This window comes from Heliangelus exortis, chromosome 2, assembly GCF_036169615.1.
Source record: "Heliangelus exortis chromosome 2, bHelExo1.hap1, whole genome shotgun sequence".
Classification (NCBI taxonomy): domain Eukaryota; kingdom Metazoa; phylum Chordata; class Aves; order Apodiformes; family Trochilidae; genus Heliangelus; species Heliangelus exortis.
In genome coordinates, this window is record NC_092423.1 from 24,819,579 (window position 1) to 24,832,802 (window position 13,224).

Consider the following 13,224-nt stretch of genomic DNA (forward strand, 5'->3'; position numbering starts at 1 on the left):
CAGACATTGTACTGTAAAAGGCTACTGTAAAGGAACCAGAACTAAGTATAGTTGAATAATTTAATCATAATGTTCATTAATACTGCTGCTTTCTGCTTTTCTGATTTGTTTGTGCATCATTGCTGCTTTTTGTAAAGTGGTATTCTGAAATTCTCATCCTTATCTGGTCAGTATATAGTTACCATGTCTTTTTTGTATCTTCTGAAAATGAAAATGCCATAGTACTCTGATGGATAACTCTTGAAGATTACTTGGAACACGGTGTGCTGACAAGCATAATGAAAACTATTAGAAAGAGTATATATATATGGTCAACTGGATTTTTTGCTTTGGACTAACACTAGCTTTGTTAAATGAAATGAGATGCATGCTTTGTCCTGAGGACAGCAAGCCTCATCTTCCTCCTCTAGAAATCCGTAAGACTTTTTTTAATTACAGATTTCATCTAGCACTGAACTGAGTCCAAAATACAGACCAAGTGAAATAACCTCACCTCAGCTGCCACAGTGGCAAAACTTGACCAGATTTGTGCATTGAGGATGAAAGAATATAAGGGCAAATGTTGCCGGACTCTTAATTTCAAGCTGTTGTAAAAGGTTGTGACAGTGGTATCAGAGTGACAGTATCAAAAATCTGTAGAAAAGGACTGACAGGAAAAAAAATGTCATTGAGTTTGTAATTATACCAGAAAGTAGTCCAGACTGATGGAAATTTTGCCTTCAACTTACTCTGGATCTGTGCTAGTTTGTACCAGTAGGGATGACCACTACCAGTCCCTGGTGAAATTTTAGGCTCTCACAGCTGACAGGCTGTGTGGGTCCACATGGGTCACTTGAGGACCATGGATCCAAAATTTAGTTGCTTAAAATGAAAATTCCTAATTAGGTGGTTGTTTTTCCATAGCATAGCCCCCATAAACCTTTTCAAATATGAAACTACACTAAATATGTGATACATATGTGTGGCAGGGCTTTGTAAGTTCAGGTTATGCTTATTTTCCAGTTAGCCATCCATTGAAACTGCATGTGTCTTGCTACTGTAGTGTGTGCTGTAGGTACATTTACCACTTCAGAGATTTCTCTAGCCACTTCTAATGCTCACTTTTTGGTCCTCTTTTTGACTCTAGGGTCCACCAGGTCCACCAGGCAAAGATGGTGAAAATGGTCCACCAGGTCCTCCAGGGCCCCCTGGTCCTCCAGGTCTTGGCGGAGTAAGGCATCCAAACTTTTATTACTGAAATGGATAATCTGTGCTTTGTGACTAAGACTAAATGCATATCTCCTGGAAAACACTGATGTTGCCTTGGAGAATAGAGGAAACATTCTGTTGTGATCAGCAAGAAATTGATGGTCCCAATTCCACTGAAACTCTCCTTGGGACGTATGTTTTCCATGGCAAATCTGGATTCTGTATTCAACAAGAACACATGCACAGGAGCAAATCAATGCTGCTAGTTAGCAGAAATGTATACAGACACAATATGTATGGATTAGGGATCAGCTGAATGAAACCTGTGCTATGAAGCCAATGGGGAAAAGAAACAACACTTTGCAGTTGTGTTCAGGGCAGTTGTGTTCAGGAGAGAGCAACTGTATTGGAATAAGTTGGTAAAGACTAAGCTTTAGCTAAAAGTCCATACTTAAAAGTTCTTTAGAATTTTAGAACATCTTCCTTTAGAATTTTTCATTTCTATCTGTATTCATGCTGTGGAACGTAAGTGAGCTGTGCCACATACACACTTTCTGCAGAAATGTCCATCATAAAGTCTCTGCAGAATGCTGGCTTTAACTCTTTGATTGACGTTAGCTTGCACAGGGAGCATTTCCAGGGAGTAGATGTTCCTGCATGGAAGAATATTCTTTGCCTTTAATAGCACTATTTTATTTTCAAATAGGAAATCCCAAACTACTTTCACTAATTTCTGTTATTTTAATATGCTAATTAAAAGAAAAAAGAGAAGAATTTTCAATATTGTTGTGCAGAACTTTTTTCTATTTAAGTGAAGATGAAAAATGTACTCTGCAAAACTAGATGTGTGTTTGCCTACAGGATTTATAAAAGATTAGAAATACAGTGTTGTGTTTCTGAGGCTTCATGCTTCTCAGATCTTTTTGAAGCTGCTGTGCCCACCTCATCCAATAGTCAGGCAGGGCTGGTACATGAATTTTACTTAACATTGTGAAAGAACATGCATAACTTCCCTCACTGGAAATTAGGCAGGACAGTTTGAGAGTGTCAAGAAAACTTTTAATTTTAAACGAATGCTGAGTTTACATTCTTAATTTAGTTTGCACTATTGCAGGGTCTCTGTGTCACTACTGTATAGATATTTGAGGCCATTGTGTGAAAGGGGCTTCCTAGTAACATCAAATCTTTCTCAAATCAGGTGAATATTAATGTATTTGCAATAAGGCCATGTTTACTGGGTAACATGTAAACAGGTAAACATATATGCTGCTTAAACATACAATATAACAAGTGTAGCAAGTCAGATGACAGTTAGTTGTGGAATTATAATTATCCACAGTAAATTTTAATATTTTAATTTCAAACTTTTTATCACCAACAGAACTTCGCTGCTCAATATGATCCATCTAAAGCAGCTGATGCTGGCCCAGGACCTATGGTAGGTATTTAGCATTTGATAACTTGCAGAGATAGCATGTTTAATATTTTCCTTTGAGTCTAATCCAGCTGTATTAACACAAAGCATAGTTTTAAAATTAGTGTTTTGATCATACGTTGGTTCAGACTGTAAATTAATCATTTGTAGGACAATATAAAGTGTTTGAAATATAGTATTAGGACTTGAAATACGTTCTTTGAACTGAATGTTTATCTTGCATATGGCACTAATGAGTCTTGTGGTTTAGTTCTGTCTGTCCACACTTTTATGAATCAGTAAATCTCATAGCCTGATATCAGATAACACATGTACTTTGATATAGTGTTACTTTACCCATACTGGAACAGAATATTGTGTTTTAGGTGTGAGATCAATCATAAAGCTGCCCTCTAAAGCAGACATAAATCTAGCTGGTAACTCAGTATCTCAGCTCCAGTTGGTGACCATTTTTCTTCCTGCACAACCAAAAGTGGTGTCTTTGAATTGCACACATTTGGTAGGAAATTGGCCACCACTTTTGGTTCTCAACAACTGAATGTTAGTAATTGCTGCTACAAGGCTTTTCTGAAGAGGAGTCTTTCTCAGTTATAGTATGCTCTGTCCAAATGGACGTTTAAGGAGTCTGCTGCCTCTCCACATGAATTTCTAACCCTTCTTGACATTAGCAGATATTTTCAGTGTACATAGATGGCAGAATATGGGTTAAATTCACACACACGCACCAACATCACAGACATTGCATCCAATGGATGAGCAGCAGGATGAAGGCTGCCCAGGATTGTTCTGGGGAAAGTGTTTGTCCCCATTCCTGAAAATAATGTATTATTAACTGATTTTTTGAAAATATTTTAGCATGCATTCAGATAATATAGGCAAAAGAAAGTATTTTAAATCAAGTTATGCTCTCAGTGTCTGACAGTTAATTAGAAAATGAAGATGAGGATTTATTTGGGGTGTCAATTTCTAGGTTCCAATTTTTGAGTCAGTTAGGGTTCATCTGACAACAACAGCAAGAATCAATCTACTGTGAGGAAATTTTAAGTTTTATAAAGAAAATGTGAGAAACTCAGAAGTTAGAAAAGGAGGGAAAAACAGTGATGGAGTATAATTTGTGAAGAGATTCACAGGGCTTATAACATGTATTATTCAGACTGTCCAAAACCATTTTTTTCCCTAAATTTCATAGAATCATAGAATTTTCAGGGTTGGAAGGGACTTTTAAGATCATCTAGTTCCAATCCCCCTGCCATAGGCAGGGGCACCTCCCACTAGTTCAGGTTGCTCAAGGCCCTGTCCAGCCTGGCATTAAAAACCTCCAGGGATGGGGCTTCCATGGCCCCCCTGGGCAACCTGTGCCAGTGTCTCACCACCCTCATGGTGAAGAACTTCTTCCTAACTTCCAATCTAAATCTACCTTTAGTTTAGCTTACTTCTTCCTTATTACTTTAATAGAAAGCACTCAATATGCATTCCATGGCTATGTAAGCCACGGTCATGTTGGTCATGATTTTAACCTTGTAATGAGAATAAAAGAGTTCCCAAGAAGTTTTAAAACCATTAAAAGCATAATAATTTCTATTGAAACTTCTCATAAAACATTTGTTTGGACAGTAGAAGCCTATATTACATTTCAGTTCAATATTGTTGGCTTACTTTGTAAAGCTGAAGGCAACTTTTAAGAAAGTGCAGTAATTCTGGAAATTTTCTGTTTAAGAGTAATTTTTGACCCTTTTTAAAGGTCTGTGTAAATTCTAACTCCAATCAAGGAGAGTATATTAGTGATTTATTTTGGAGGGAAAATTAGGAGAATTTAATAAAAAAAACAGCAAAAAAATGAAATATTTAAATAGAAGTTGATTGTTATATATTTTGCATACAAATAGATGTATAAGAGTAGTTTGATTTCACTCCAAAATTACATGTGAACCTCCTAGTTCATGGTAATACAGGCATGTTTATACCTTTATGTTCTCTTTTACCTCTCTAGCATTTTAATGACCATTTTCTCCAACATCTCTTCTTGAAAATCATGATAAAACTGACAGGCTTCAAAGTACAACCATACTTAATGTGGTTAAACTCCTCTTTAAACTCTGAAAGTTCATGCACAGGAGAGGAGAGGGTACACAGAAGATTAAGCCAGTACACTTGCTAACAAGACTGAATAAGTGGAAAGGGTAATCACAAGATTCTCAGACATAATGATGTTTTCCTAATCATCTCATTGGATTCTCTGCTGGTTTCACTGACATTGGATCTTTTTGCACTTGGACTGCCTGTACAAAATCATGCAAATCTCCTAATTTCCTCTAACTTCATTTGGACATTGCACACTGAAAACAGTAATGCTTACCAATATTTTTGGAATTCCAGAGACTGGTGTTACAGATGAGTTTGGATAATGGTAATTCTTTTTTTTTTTTAATTTTGTAATTCTTCTCCTCTAGGGTTTGATGGGTCCTAGAGGCCCACCTGGATCATCTGGACCCCCTGTAAGTATAGATTTATCTCTCCTCCTTACTAATTAATATTGTCAGACTTGTAAAATCACAAAATAGCCTTTTCAAACACTAAAAAAATCTGTCTCCTCTTCTAGGGCCCTCCTGGTCATCAAGGTCTTCCTGGTGAGCCTGGTGAACCTGGACAAACAGTAAGTACAGGTTATACATACAGATCCTGTTAGCTTTAGGAAAAGAATGCCAGAGGGATCTTTTAATGGTTAGGCCTGTTTCTCCTGTCCATATGTATCTCCTTGAATGTTTGAATTGGATATTCCTGCTTGATCCTGTTACAGAAGCAGAGCTGAACGCTCACATTCAGACTTTTTCAGATTGTAACCATAAAGCACAAAGTCAATGAGGATAGAAGAACTTTGCATCATTTCAGGTTTCAGCTGTGCCCCAACTCAAGTCAGAAATCAGTGTAAAGGCTTATCTGAAGAACAATGCTCCAAGTAATTTTTCATCTATTTTTAACAGGGTCCCCATGGTCCTCGTGGTCCCCCTGGTCCTCCAGGAAAGGCTGGTGAAGATGTAAGTGATCTCTTTTGGTGCTGTGACACAACTCTAAAATTAGGGTATTGTTAGGCTGAGCATTTTATGGGCTGTATTTTTACACTGTTTTGTAATATTGGATGGAATAAATAATGTTGTGAAATAATTGCTTTATAGTACAAGAGATGCTGTATGTTGGAAATGTAAAGAAAAGTGGATAACTTCAAAACTTCTCCAAATACATTATTTATCTTCCTGAATATAGAGGGAAACTTGAGATCTATCAAGCTCTCTGTACTTATTGGCAAAAAGAAACTTTGTCAGTATCTTTTTTTTTAATGGTACATGTTGTTATTTTGTAAAATGAGCTTTCCTTCTTAGTGCATTTTTCCTGCATTTTTAGGGTCACCCTGGCAAACCTGGAAGACCTGGTGAGAGGGGTGTTGCTGGCCCTCAGGTGTGTAGCTACCTACTGTGTGCAATACAAAACAGTTCTCTAATCAATGAAGCCTTATGGCTTCCCTGAGTTGCACCACATTATCATTCTGCTAGTTGTCCCTCTGTGCATTAATGCAATTTCAGTTCTTACCCTCAGGGACATCATATATAGTTATGGCTTTGGTTTGTGGTTTTTGCTGTTTTGTTTTGTTTTGTTTTTCCCCCTCTGTAAATCTAGAGTAATTAGTAACAAAAGTGACATAGTGAGAGGTTATACAGGAGCAGGTGAGCAAGCACTTTGGCATAAAAAGCTAAAACAGCTGTGCTATCACATGTTAATACATGTTCTGTGATTCAGAACTGGAATATCAGGTTGATTCCTGTTAGGCTTGGAACAAGTCTGGTCCTGGGGGGTTAAGGAATGGACTGTGTTCCTCACTTCAGTGATCATAACCTTATCTACTCATTAATTTTATTAAAAGACTTAATACTTTTTGTTTCTTTGTAACTGCAGTGTATAATAGGAGAGACACTGATTCATGCACTGTATGTTTTTAGGGTGCTCGTGGTTTCCCTGGAACTCCTGGTCTGCCTGGCTTTAAGGGAATTAGGGTAAGTCTATACATAATTTTTCTCTGGATTGTCAAAGCTGAAAACACCTAAGCATACTGAAAACCCATGGAAATCTCCTCAAAGTTAAAAATATTTATTTTTATAATTTTATATTTATTTTATATATATATATGTACAAAATCTTTATATATTTTTATATATTTATACATATAATACATATTTATATATATATTTATATATTTTCTTCATTTTATATATGAAGAAATTATTTATCTTGGAAGAAAATATTATGTGTTTAGCCCTTAGTGGGAAAATGCATACTGATATTATTTCCTTCTTGATATAGGGACACAATGGTCTGGATGGTCAAAAGGGACAACCTGGTACTCCTGGCAACAAGGTAAAGATAAAATCTGAAAATACAGAATGCATTTATAGCTCTTTCTGGCAAAAGACATATGAAGTACCTTCCAATTTTTTTCCATGTTGTCCTTAAACATTTCACAGCAGCAATAATCTGGAAGTCAGTGGATCTGTGTGGGACAAATATGTGCACTTTAACATGAGGAATTATTCCTGGGGCCTTCATCTTGAGTCCTCAGTCAAATTTTAGTAATTTCAATGAGTAGGAGCTGCAGAATTTGGATACTAAGTTGTTATCCAGAAGCAATGATCAGCAAGACAGATTTTTGCTATCTCTAATTTCTATATACTCTACTTGGGGTTTTGGTGGGTTTTTTAAAGCACACTGCAATGAAATATTCTAATTTTTCTACAAAATTCTGCTGTGTGAGACACATGCTCTAGTGTAAAGCTTTCTGCTAAAACTTTGGATAGTGCCCTTCAGAGTTAAAATCATGTGATCTTCAGTCTTTTTCCTTTTTACCTTCCCCAGATGCGTGCACATTTGAGCACTATCCTTAAAAAATGCCTTTAAACAGGATCCAGAAATTTAATTATTAAACTCTCCCTTTCTTAGTGTCTTCTCCTCTCATTCCACCTCACTGTCTAATAGCAGAGTTCTTATAAAACACTACTGCAATACTGAGTTGTAGGAAACCTTGATGATGATGACTTATGCACAGGAGATGTGTATTCAAGAGCTTTTAATACAACAATGAAAAGCCTAAATACTAATTCTACTATTGCTTGTTTCTAAGAGCTTAGTACTACTTGCTTGTGGAGTTATTAATTAAAACATAGTATTCTCTGCTTTCACTGCAAGATGTTAATGTCCAGAAAAAATATGGCAGTGAGGTAGCAAATACTCAGCATGTCTTTGGAGATAAAAAGCAGATAAAGCAATTAAGTAAAGGAAAGAACTATTATTATTTAGAGTGGTTATCTGACTGGAAAACCCAAGCATAAAAAGGCAAGGTCACTCGTGATATAACTCTTCTAGTTAAGGCAGAAACTCATGCAGCATTTAAGACTAGGTACATTTAGATATATCCAAGGTATAAATGGTCTAAGACAAACCATGTCACTCTAGACCAGCCTAGATCAGTTGCAGGTTGGTTGAGAACACTTAGTAGTGAAGAGAGAGGAGTTATGTTTTAATGGCTCATGTCTCAGTTTGTTGGTCTTAAACTAAAAATACCTGAGGCAGATCCTTATTTCCAGCTATTTGGCAGGATCCTTGTCACTTTAACTTAAGACAAAAGAAAGTATAATTCTGCTTCTGCTTTAGCTTAAAAACAGCTGCTGATTGATCTGAATTGCCCTCTTTCTTCCGTGTGTGCTGCACAGTATAACTAAATAACTAAAGGGGGTAAAGAAAGCTGAGAAAGGGAAGGGATCTACTCTGACCTGCCTCTTCCAAGAAGATTCCAATTGGCCATGTTGCAGTATATGTAGGGACAGTTGCAGTGTCTGCACTCTCAGGACCTGGTGGGATTGTATAATGGGGTTCAAGTGCTACAAGGACAGTAGGATTTTTAGATGGTGGTGTGCTGTCTGTTCAAAGCATCCTTTAATCCAAGCCTGCAAACTTTCTTTTTTTCATAGGGAGAACCTGGTGCTCCCGGTGAAAATGGTACTCCAGGACAACCTGTAAGTATTTGCTGCTGCTGTGGAAAATAATAAACTGATAGATAAGGTCCAGCCAGCGTTTTGGTTAGTTTTTGTCATCAGTGACACTCCAGCTAACTACCTACTCTAATGTAATAGATGTATATGTACATTACAGATGTAATGCAAAGATGTAAAACAGAATTGTCTGGCTGCAATACATTTCACAGGCACATGTCACAGACTTAGCAGGAAAAAAATATGTATATGACTTTGTTCAGTGAATAGATACAAATGAGTTACTCTGATTTTTCTTTCAGGGTGCTCGTGGTCTCCCTGGTGAGAGAGGAAGAATAGGTGCCCCTGGACCAGCTGTAAGTGACTTTCCATCTGTGTGTTTGTCATCATGACAAGTCTCCCATCTTTGAATCTCTTTTCAAACTGTATTTATCATGTTCTCACAGGGTGCCCGTGGAAGTGATGGCAGCGCTGGCCCCACTGGACCCGCTGTAAGTTTCATTCTATGACAGTCTGGTTCCATTAGGCCTTGTCTCCCTCTTTCTGTATATAGAGAACTTCTTGGGCTTCCAAGAAGTTGATTGTGTAGACATTTTTAGCACAGTTAGTAATTGCTTATCAGATCATCACAAAAATAATTAACAAAACCTTTTGCAGACAATATTCTGTATTGAGATTTACATTAAATGCATCTTCATCAAAGGAACCAAATATTACCTCATTTGTATTCATGAGGTCATAGGGAAACACCCCATGAATGGCATTCTCATTTGCAAAAGTTTAACAGGATAGCCCTCATCCCAAAACCATAAAGACTTTATACTTTTAGCCATGGATGTGTTGCAGATGACTATAGTTATATGCACTAATATGCACTACAGGACACAGCTTTGCATCTGCAGCTCTGTCCTGTCTGACTAATAGGAGCTAAACCTTTTCATTCACCCCTAATACCTGAGTTATGTGAACTAGTGTGAAAGGCCAGTGAGATCTACCTGTCCTGATCTGACTGGTAAACAGTAACCATTCTAATAAGTGCTATGAAATGCAGATTTGTCCCTTTAAAAGGAGGTAGTATTATCTTAGTGTACCTCTGAATTCAGTAAACCTTACTTATTTCATTGAAATAAATATGTGTAAGGTGTATAGAAGTATTTCTACTATTTTTACTTCCTGTAAAATTTCAGGAATAGCCCAGAATAATTTTTCCTTCCTTCCTTCAGATTTCTAATCAATGATGAAGCTGTACTTGGTTCTGTTATCTTGGCTAAAGTTGATTATAATATTCCTTGTCACTGCAAATGTCTCCCATGCTTTAACAAAGCCAAATGTTAGCATAAGTGTGAATTTCACTTCTTTTGTATGGAGCGTTTGAAACATACACATGGTTGGGCATTTGAATTGTAACCAAACATACACTTTATAGCTAAGATTTAATCCTATACTTCGTAGTAGAACCAAAGTATTTTAGCTATCTTGCAGGCAAACTAATTACTACAGAAAAATTATTCACAGAGGTGTTACTCTGGATGGGCAGCAGCAGGGACTTTCATTGTGTCCCAGTGCCAGGTTAAACTTACTTTACACATAGTTAGGTTGTGATGCTGTAAACATTTAGCATAGCAGTTATTAACATACTTTCTAAAAACTAAAACAGAAACACTGTTTTATTTTCCTTTCCACTGGGAATTTAAACATAAAACCAGCACTGCACTAGAATCTGAAAGTTTATCTTTTCATACATATCTTAAAGAGCATTTGGTCTTTGGTCTTTTTTTCTTTGCTTATCTAAAAGAAGTGAGAATTCCAGGTACCCAGTTTATAAAAACCACAGTCAATTGTAGAACATCAGAGGCCAGTTCCTCTTTGTGATACCAGCTGACCAATTTTATTCACTTGAATTTGTGAGGCAGTTTTATAGTATTTATAAGTGAAACATTTTAGCTCAGAAAAAAGCACTTATCAACCCCCAGTAGCTATGAATGAGTTGAATATTTTATTAATAGTTGAAATAAAACTCTACCTTTGTATTTGTATGCATCAAAGAATAGCAAAGCCTGTGAATCCATCAGTGGATCTTCTCCTGTGGTACACTATGAAACTTGTCCCATCATAATTACAAATTTCACAGCAATAGCCAGATACAGTAGAATCAGTAGAAAGGACATGCTACTCCTTTGACACTAAAAAAACCCAACAGTTTAATGAAAAGTCACTGGGGCTGCATGTAGTCACAGCCTCAAAATTCATACTTTGGATACAAATCAAGATTTTTAATCTGTTCACATTAGAACCAACTCCCTGCTCTCAGCTGCTGTTATGCCTGGTCCAATTTTTACTACGTTCTTACTGACCTCAGTATACCTTGTGCACTGGCTTGTAAAGTCATGCAGGAATCATACCCACCCTCTTTCCACATGTGAAGGACAAACGCAGGGCTTGTGTGAGTAATTAGTAATTGAGAACAACCACTACTATGAAAACCTACAGAGTTAGCCCTACAGAATTAGTAAATGTGTTGGAAACAGCCACCTAAGATGTGCAGTTGCAGGATGCAGTGCTTCCTTCGTTGTGAAATCACACAGCAAGACATCTCCCCTTGCAGATAGATGCTTGCCTCTGCCCATTCTCTGTTTATTCTTTCTCAGGTGTTTGGCCTCAAGGCAAGATTTTACCAATGGTTGCTTAATTCTCGCTTTTTTTAGCTGCATTGCAAATTTTTTTCAGCATTGACCTTACTCATAACTGTTTGTAGTCAACCACATCTGTCAGTTTGGCACTGCAGAAGGCAGATGATATTCTGAGGTGGTAATGAGCGGAAGTGTTTAAGTAAATGTGCATTTTTTTAACTCTGTTTACTTTAGCAAGGAGGATGCTTCTGTCATCATTGAATACCTTCACACAACTGCTTCTCTTTCATTTCCTAGGGTCCTATTGGTGCTGCTGGTCCTCCAGGCTTCCCAGGTGCTCCTGGTGCTAAGGTATGAACATGTGCTTCTACAGGTACATTCACTAGTGAAGATGAAATATAGTAAGTAGTTGAGCTAGTTATAGTGGAAAAAACACCCTCTCCAAACAGGGTGAGCTTTCTTATCAACAGTTCAACAGTTACAAATCAGGATGAGGATGAATCTCTATAGTATTTGGAGAAATCATATATGAATGCTGATTTAAAATACAGCAGTTTTTTCACAGCTGAAAGTTGGTGTTAGGCAGGTTCAGGAGGACATGTAACCTCTTTCTTTTTTTTTTTTTTTATTACTTGCAACATGGTTTAGTTGTATACACCTTCGAAAGGTGACATGGTTCATGGTAATGGAGGGCGAATAAGCTGCATTTAGGTATCAGGGTCCTCCCAGCCTAAATTCTTGAAATTGAAATTACAATGGAAAAACTTCTCAGGTTTAGGGCAATACCATTTTCCCTTGTAGACTATAACTTAGATAATTCAGTTTATTGCTCAGATCTTAGCATTTTTACCTGAATAAGACTCATTATTTTGAAATCTACTTTGTCCAGGGAAGGACAGCGGAATTTTGTGCAGGGGTGTCCCTGATAGTGCATTTAAAAATTTCACTGACCAGTTGCCAAGGAGCTCAGAGCTGCATACAGTTATATGTAATGTGACACAGTTTTTCATCCTTAACACAAATACACAAGCATCATGTCACAATAGACAAAATTCTTATCTTGATCTACCTTTGGAAGAAAAGTGAGCATTGCTTGCTAGCCATCTTAGTATTAACTTCAGGGAAGGTGGGAAAAAAAATGAGATCCCATGCTGGTTATTTATGTCAAAAGGCAAGACTCTTGGAAATCATGAAGTCTCTGATGTGAGTGTTTTTACAGCATGTGATTTCAAGAGAAGACTGTCTACATGTCCAGGGTGAACTCTGACTACTTAGAAAATAGCTGAAGAGAAGTTGTCATATTGATTTTTTTGTAGTAAACTTAGTGAATACAAGCTTCAAGAAAAACAAGAACCTTTTTTCCTGTCATTTACTCCACTGTGAACACCATGCTGCAGCAGGCTGATCAGGCATTATTTTGCTATTTGTATCAGTGCAAACGTTTTCTTAAGGTTCAAGATAATGGTCAATGTTAGAGGCACAGATGACTACAGATAAGACTAGAATGATAATCCTGATATTTTAAGTTGACCTTCTATGTAGCCCTCAAGGATAATGTAGTTTCTTAAATGTGCTGAGCATCTGTTGTTCTGGTTTAGCTATCAGCTTTGATGGACCCTAGCTAAGATTCCCAGAAGCTTCCCAGCTTCCGTACTTCTAAAAGCACTCTGCACTCCAGCCTTTTACTTCCTGGCCTCTGAGTGGGAATATATATATATATATATCATATTGTCTTCTTAGTATCAGGCTAATACAGGATTGCTCCCTTGTTGCCATAGCACTGTGTACACTAATGGAAAGCTCTATCCTTTTCTCAAACAGGGTGAAATTGGACCTGCTGGTCATGCTGGTCCTACTGGTCCTGCTGGTCCAAGAGGAGAGATTGGACTTCCTGGTTCTAGTGGTCCAGTTGGCCCTCCTGTGAGTAACTTGCAGA

The 13,224-nt window shown here is 37.3% G+C and overlaps 1 protein-coding gene across 1 annotated transcript in view; it reads left to right on the plus strand.

The window, feature by feature from the left end:
- Positions 1-13,224, plus strand: part of COL1A2 (collagen type I alpha 2 chain) — a 40,243-nt gene that overhangs the window by 4,425 nt on the left and 22,594 nt on the right. Inside the window, exons 5-17 of the mRNA XM_071735251.1 lie at positions 1,127-1,210; positions 2,570-2,626; positions 5,074-5,118; positions 5,223-5,276; positions 5,605-5,658; positions 6,023-6,076; positions 6,616-6,669; positions 6,977-7,030; positions 8,638-8,682; positions 8,961-9,014; positions 9,105-9,149; positions 11,586-11,639; positions 13,110-13,208. Coding sequence (XP_071591352.1) covers positions 1,127-1,210; positions 2,570-2,626; positions 5,074-5,118; positions 5,223-5,276; positions 5,605-5,658; positions 6,023-6,076; positions 6,616-6,669; positions 6,977-7,030; positions 8,638-8,682; positions 8,961-9,014; positions 9,105-9,149; positions 11,586-11,639; positions 13,110-13,208 — 753 coding nt within the window. The remainder of the gene's footprint in view (positions 1-1,126; positions 1,211-2,569; positions 2,627-5,073; positions 5,119-5,222; positions 5,277-5,604; positions 5,659-6,022; positions 6,077-6,615; positions 6,670-6,976; positions 7,031-8,637; positions 8,683-8,960; positions 9,015-9,104; positions 9,150-11,585; positions 11,640-13,109; positions 13,209-13,224) is intronic.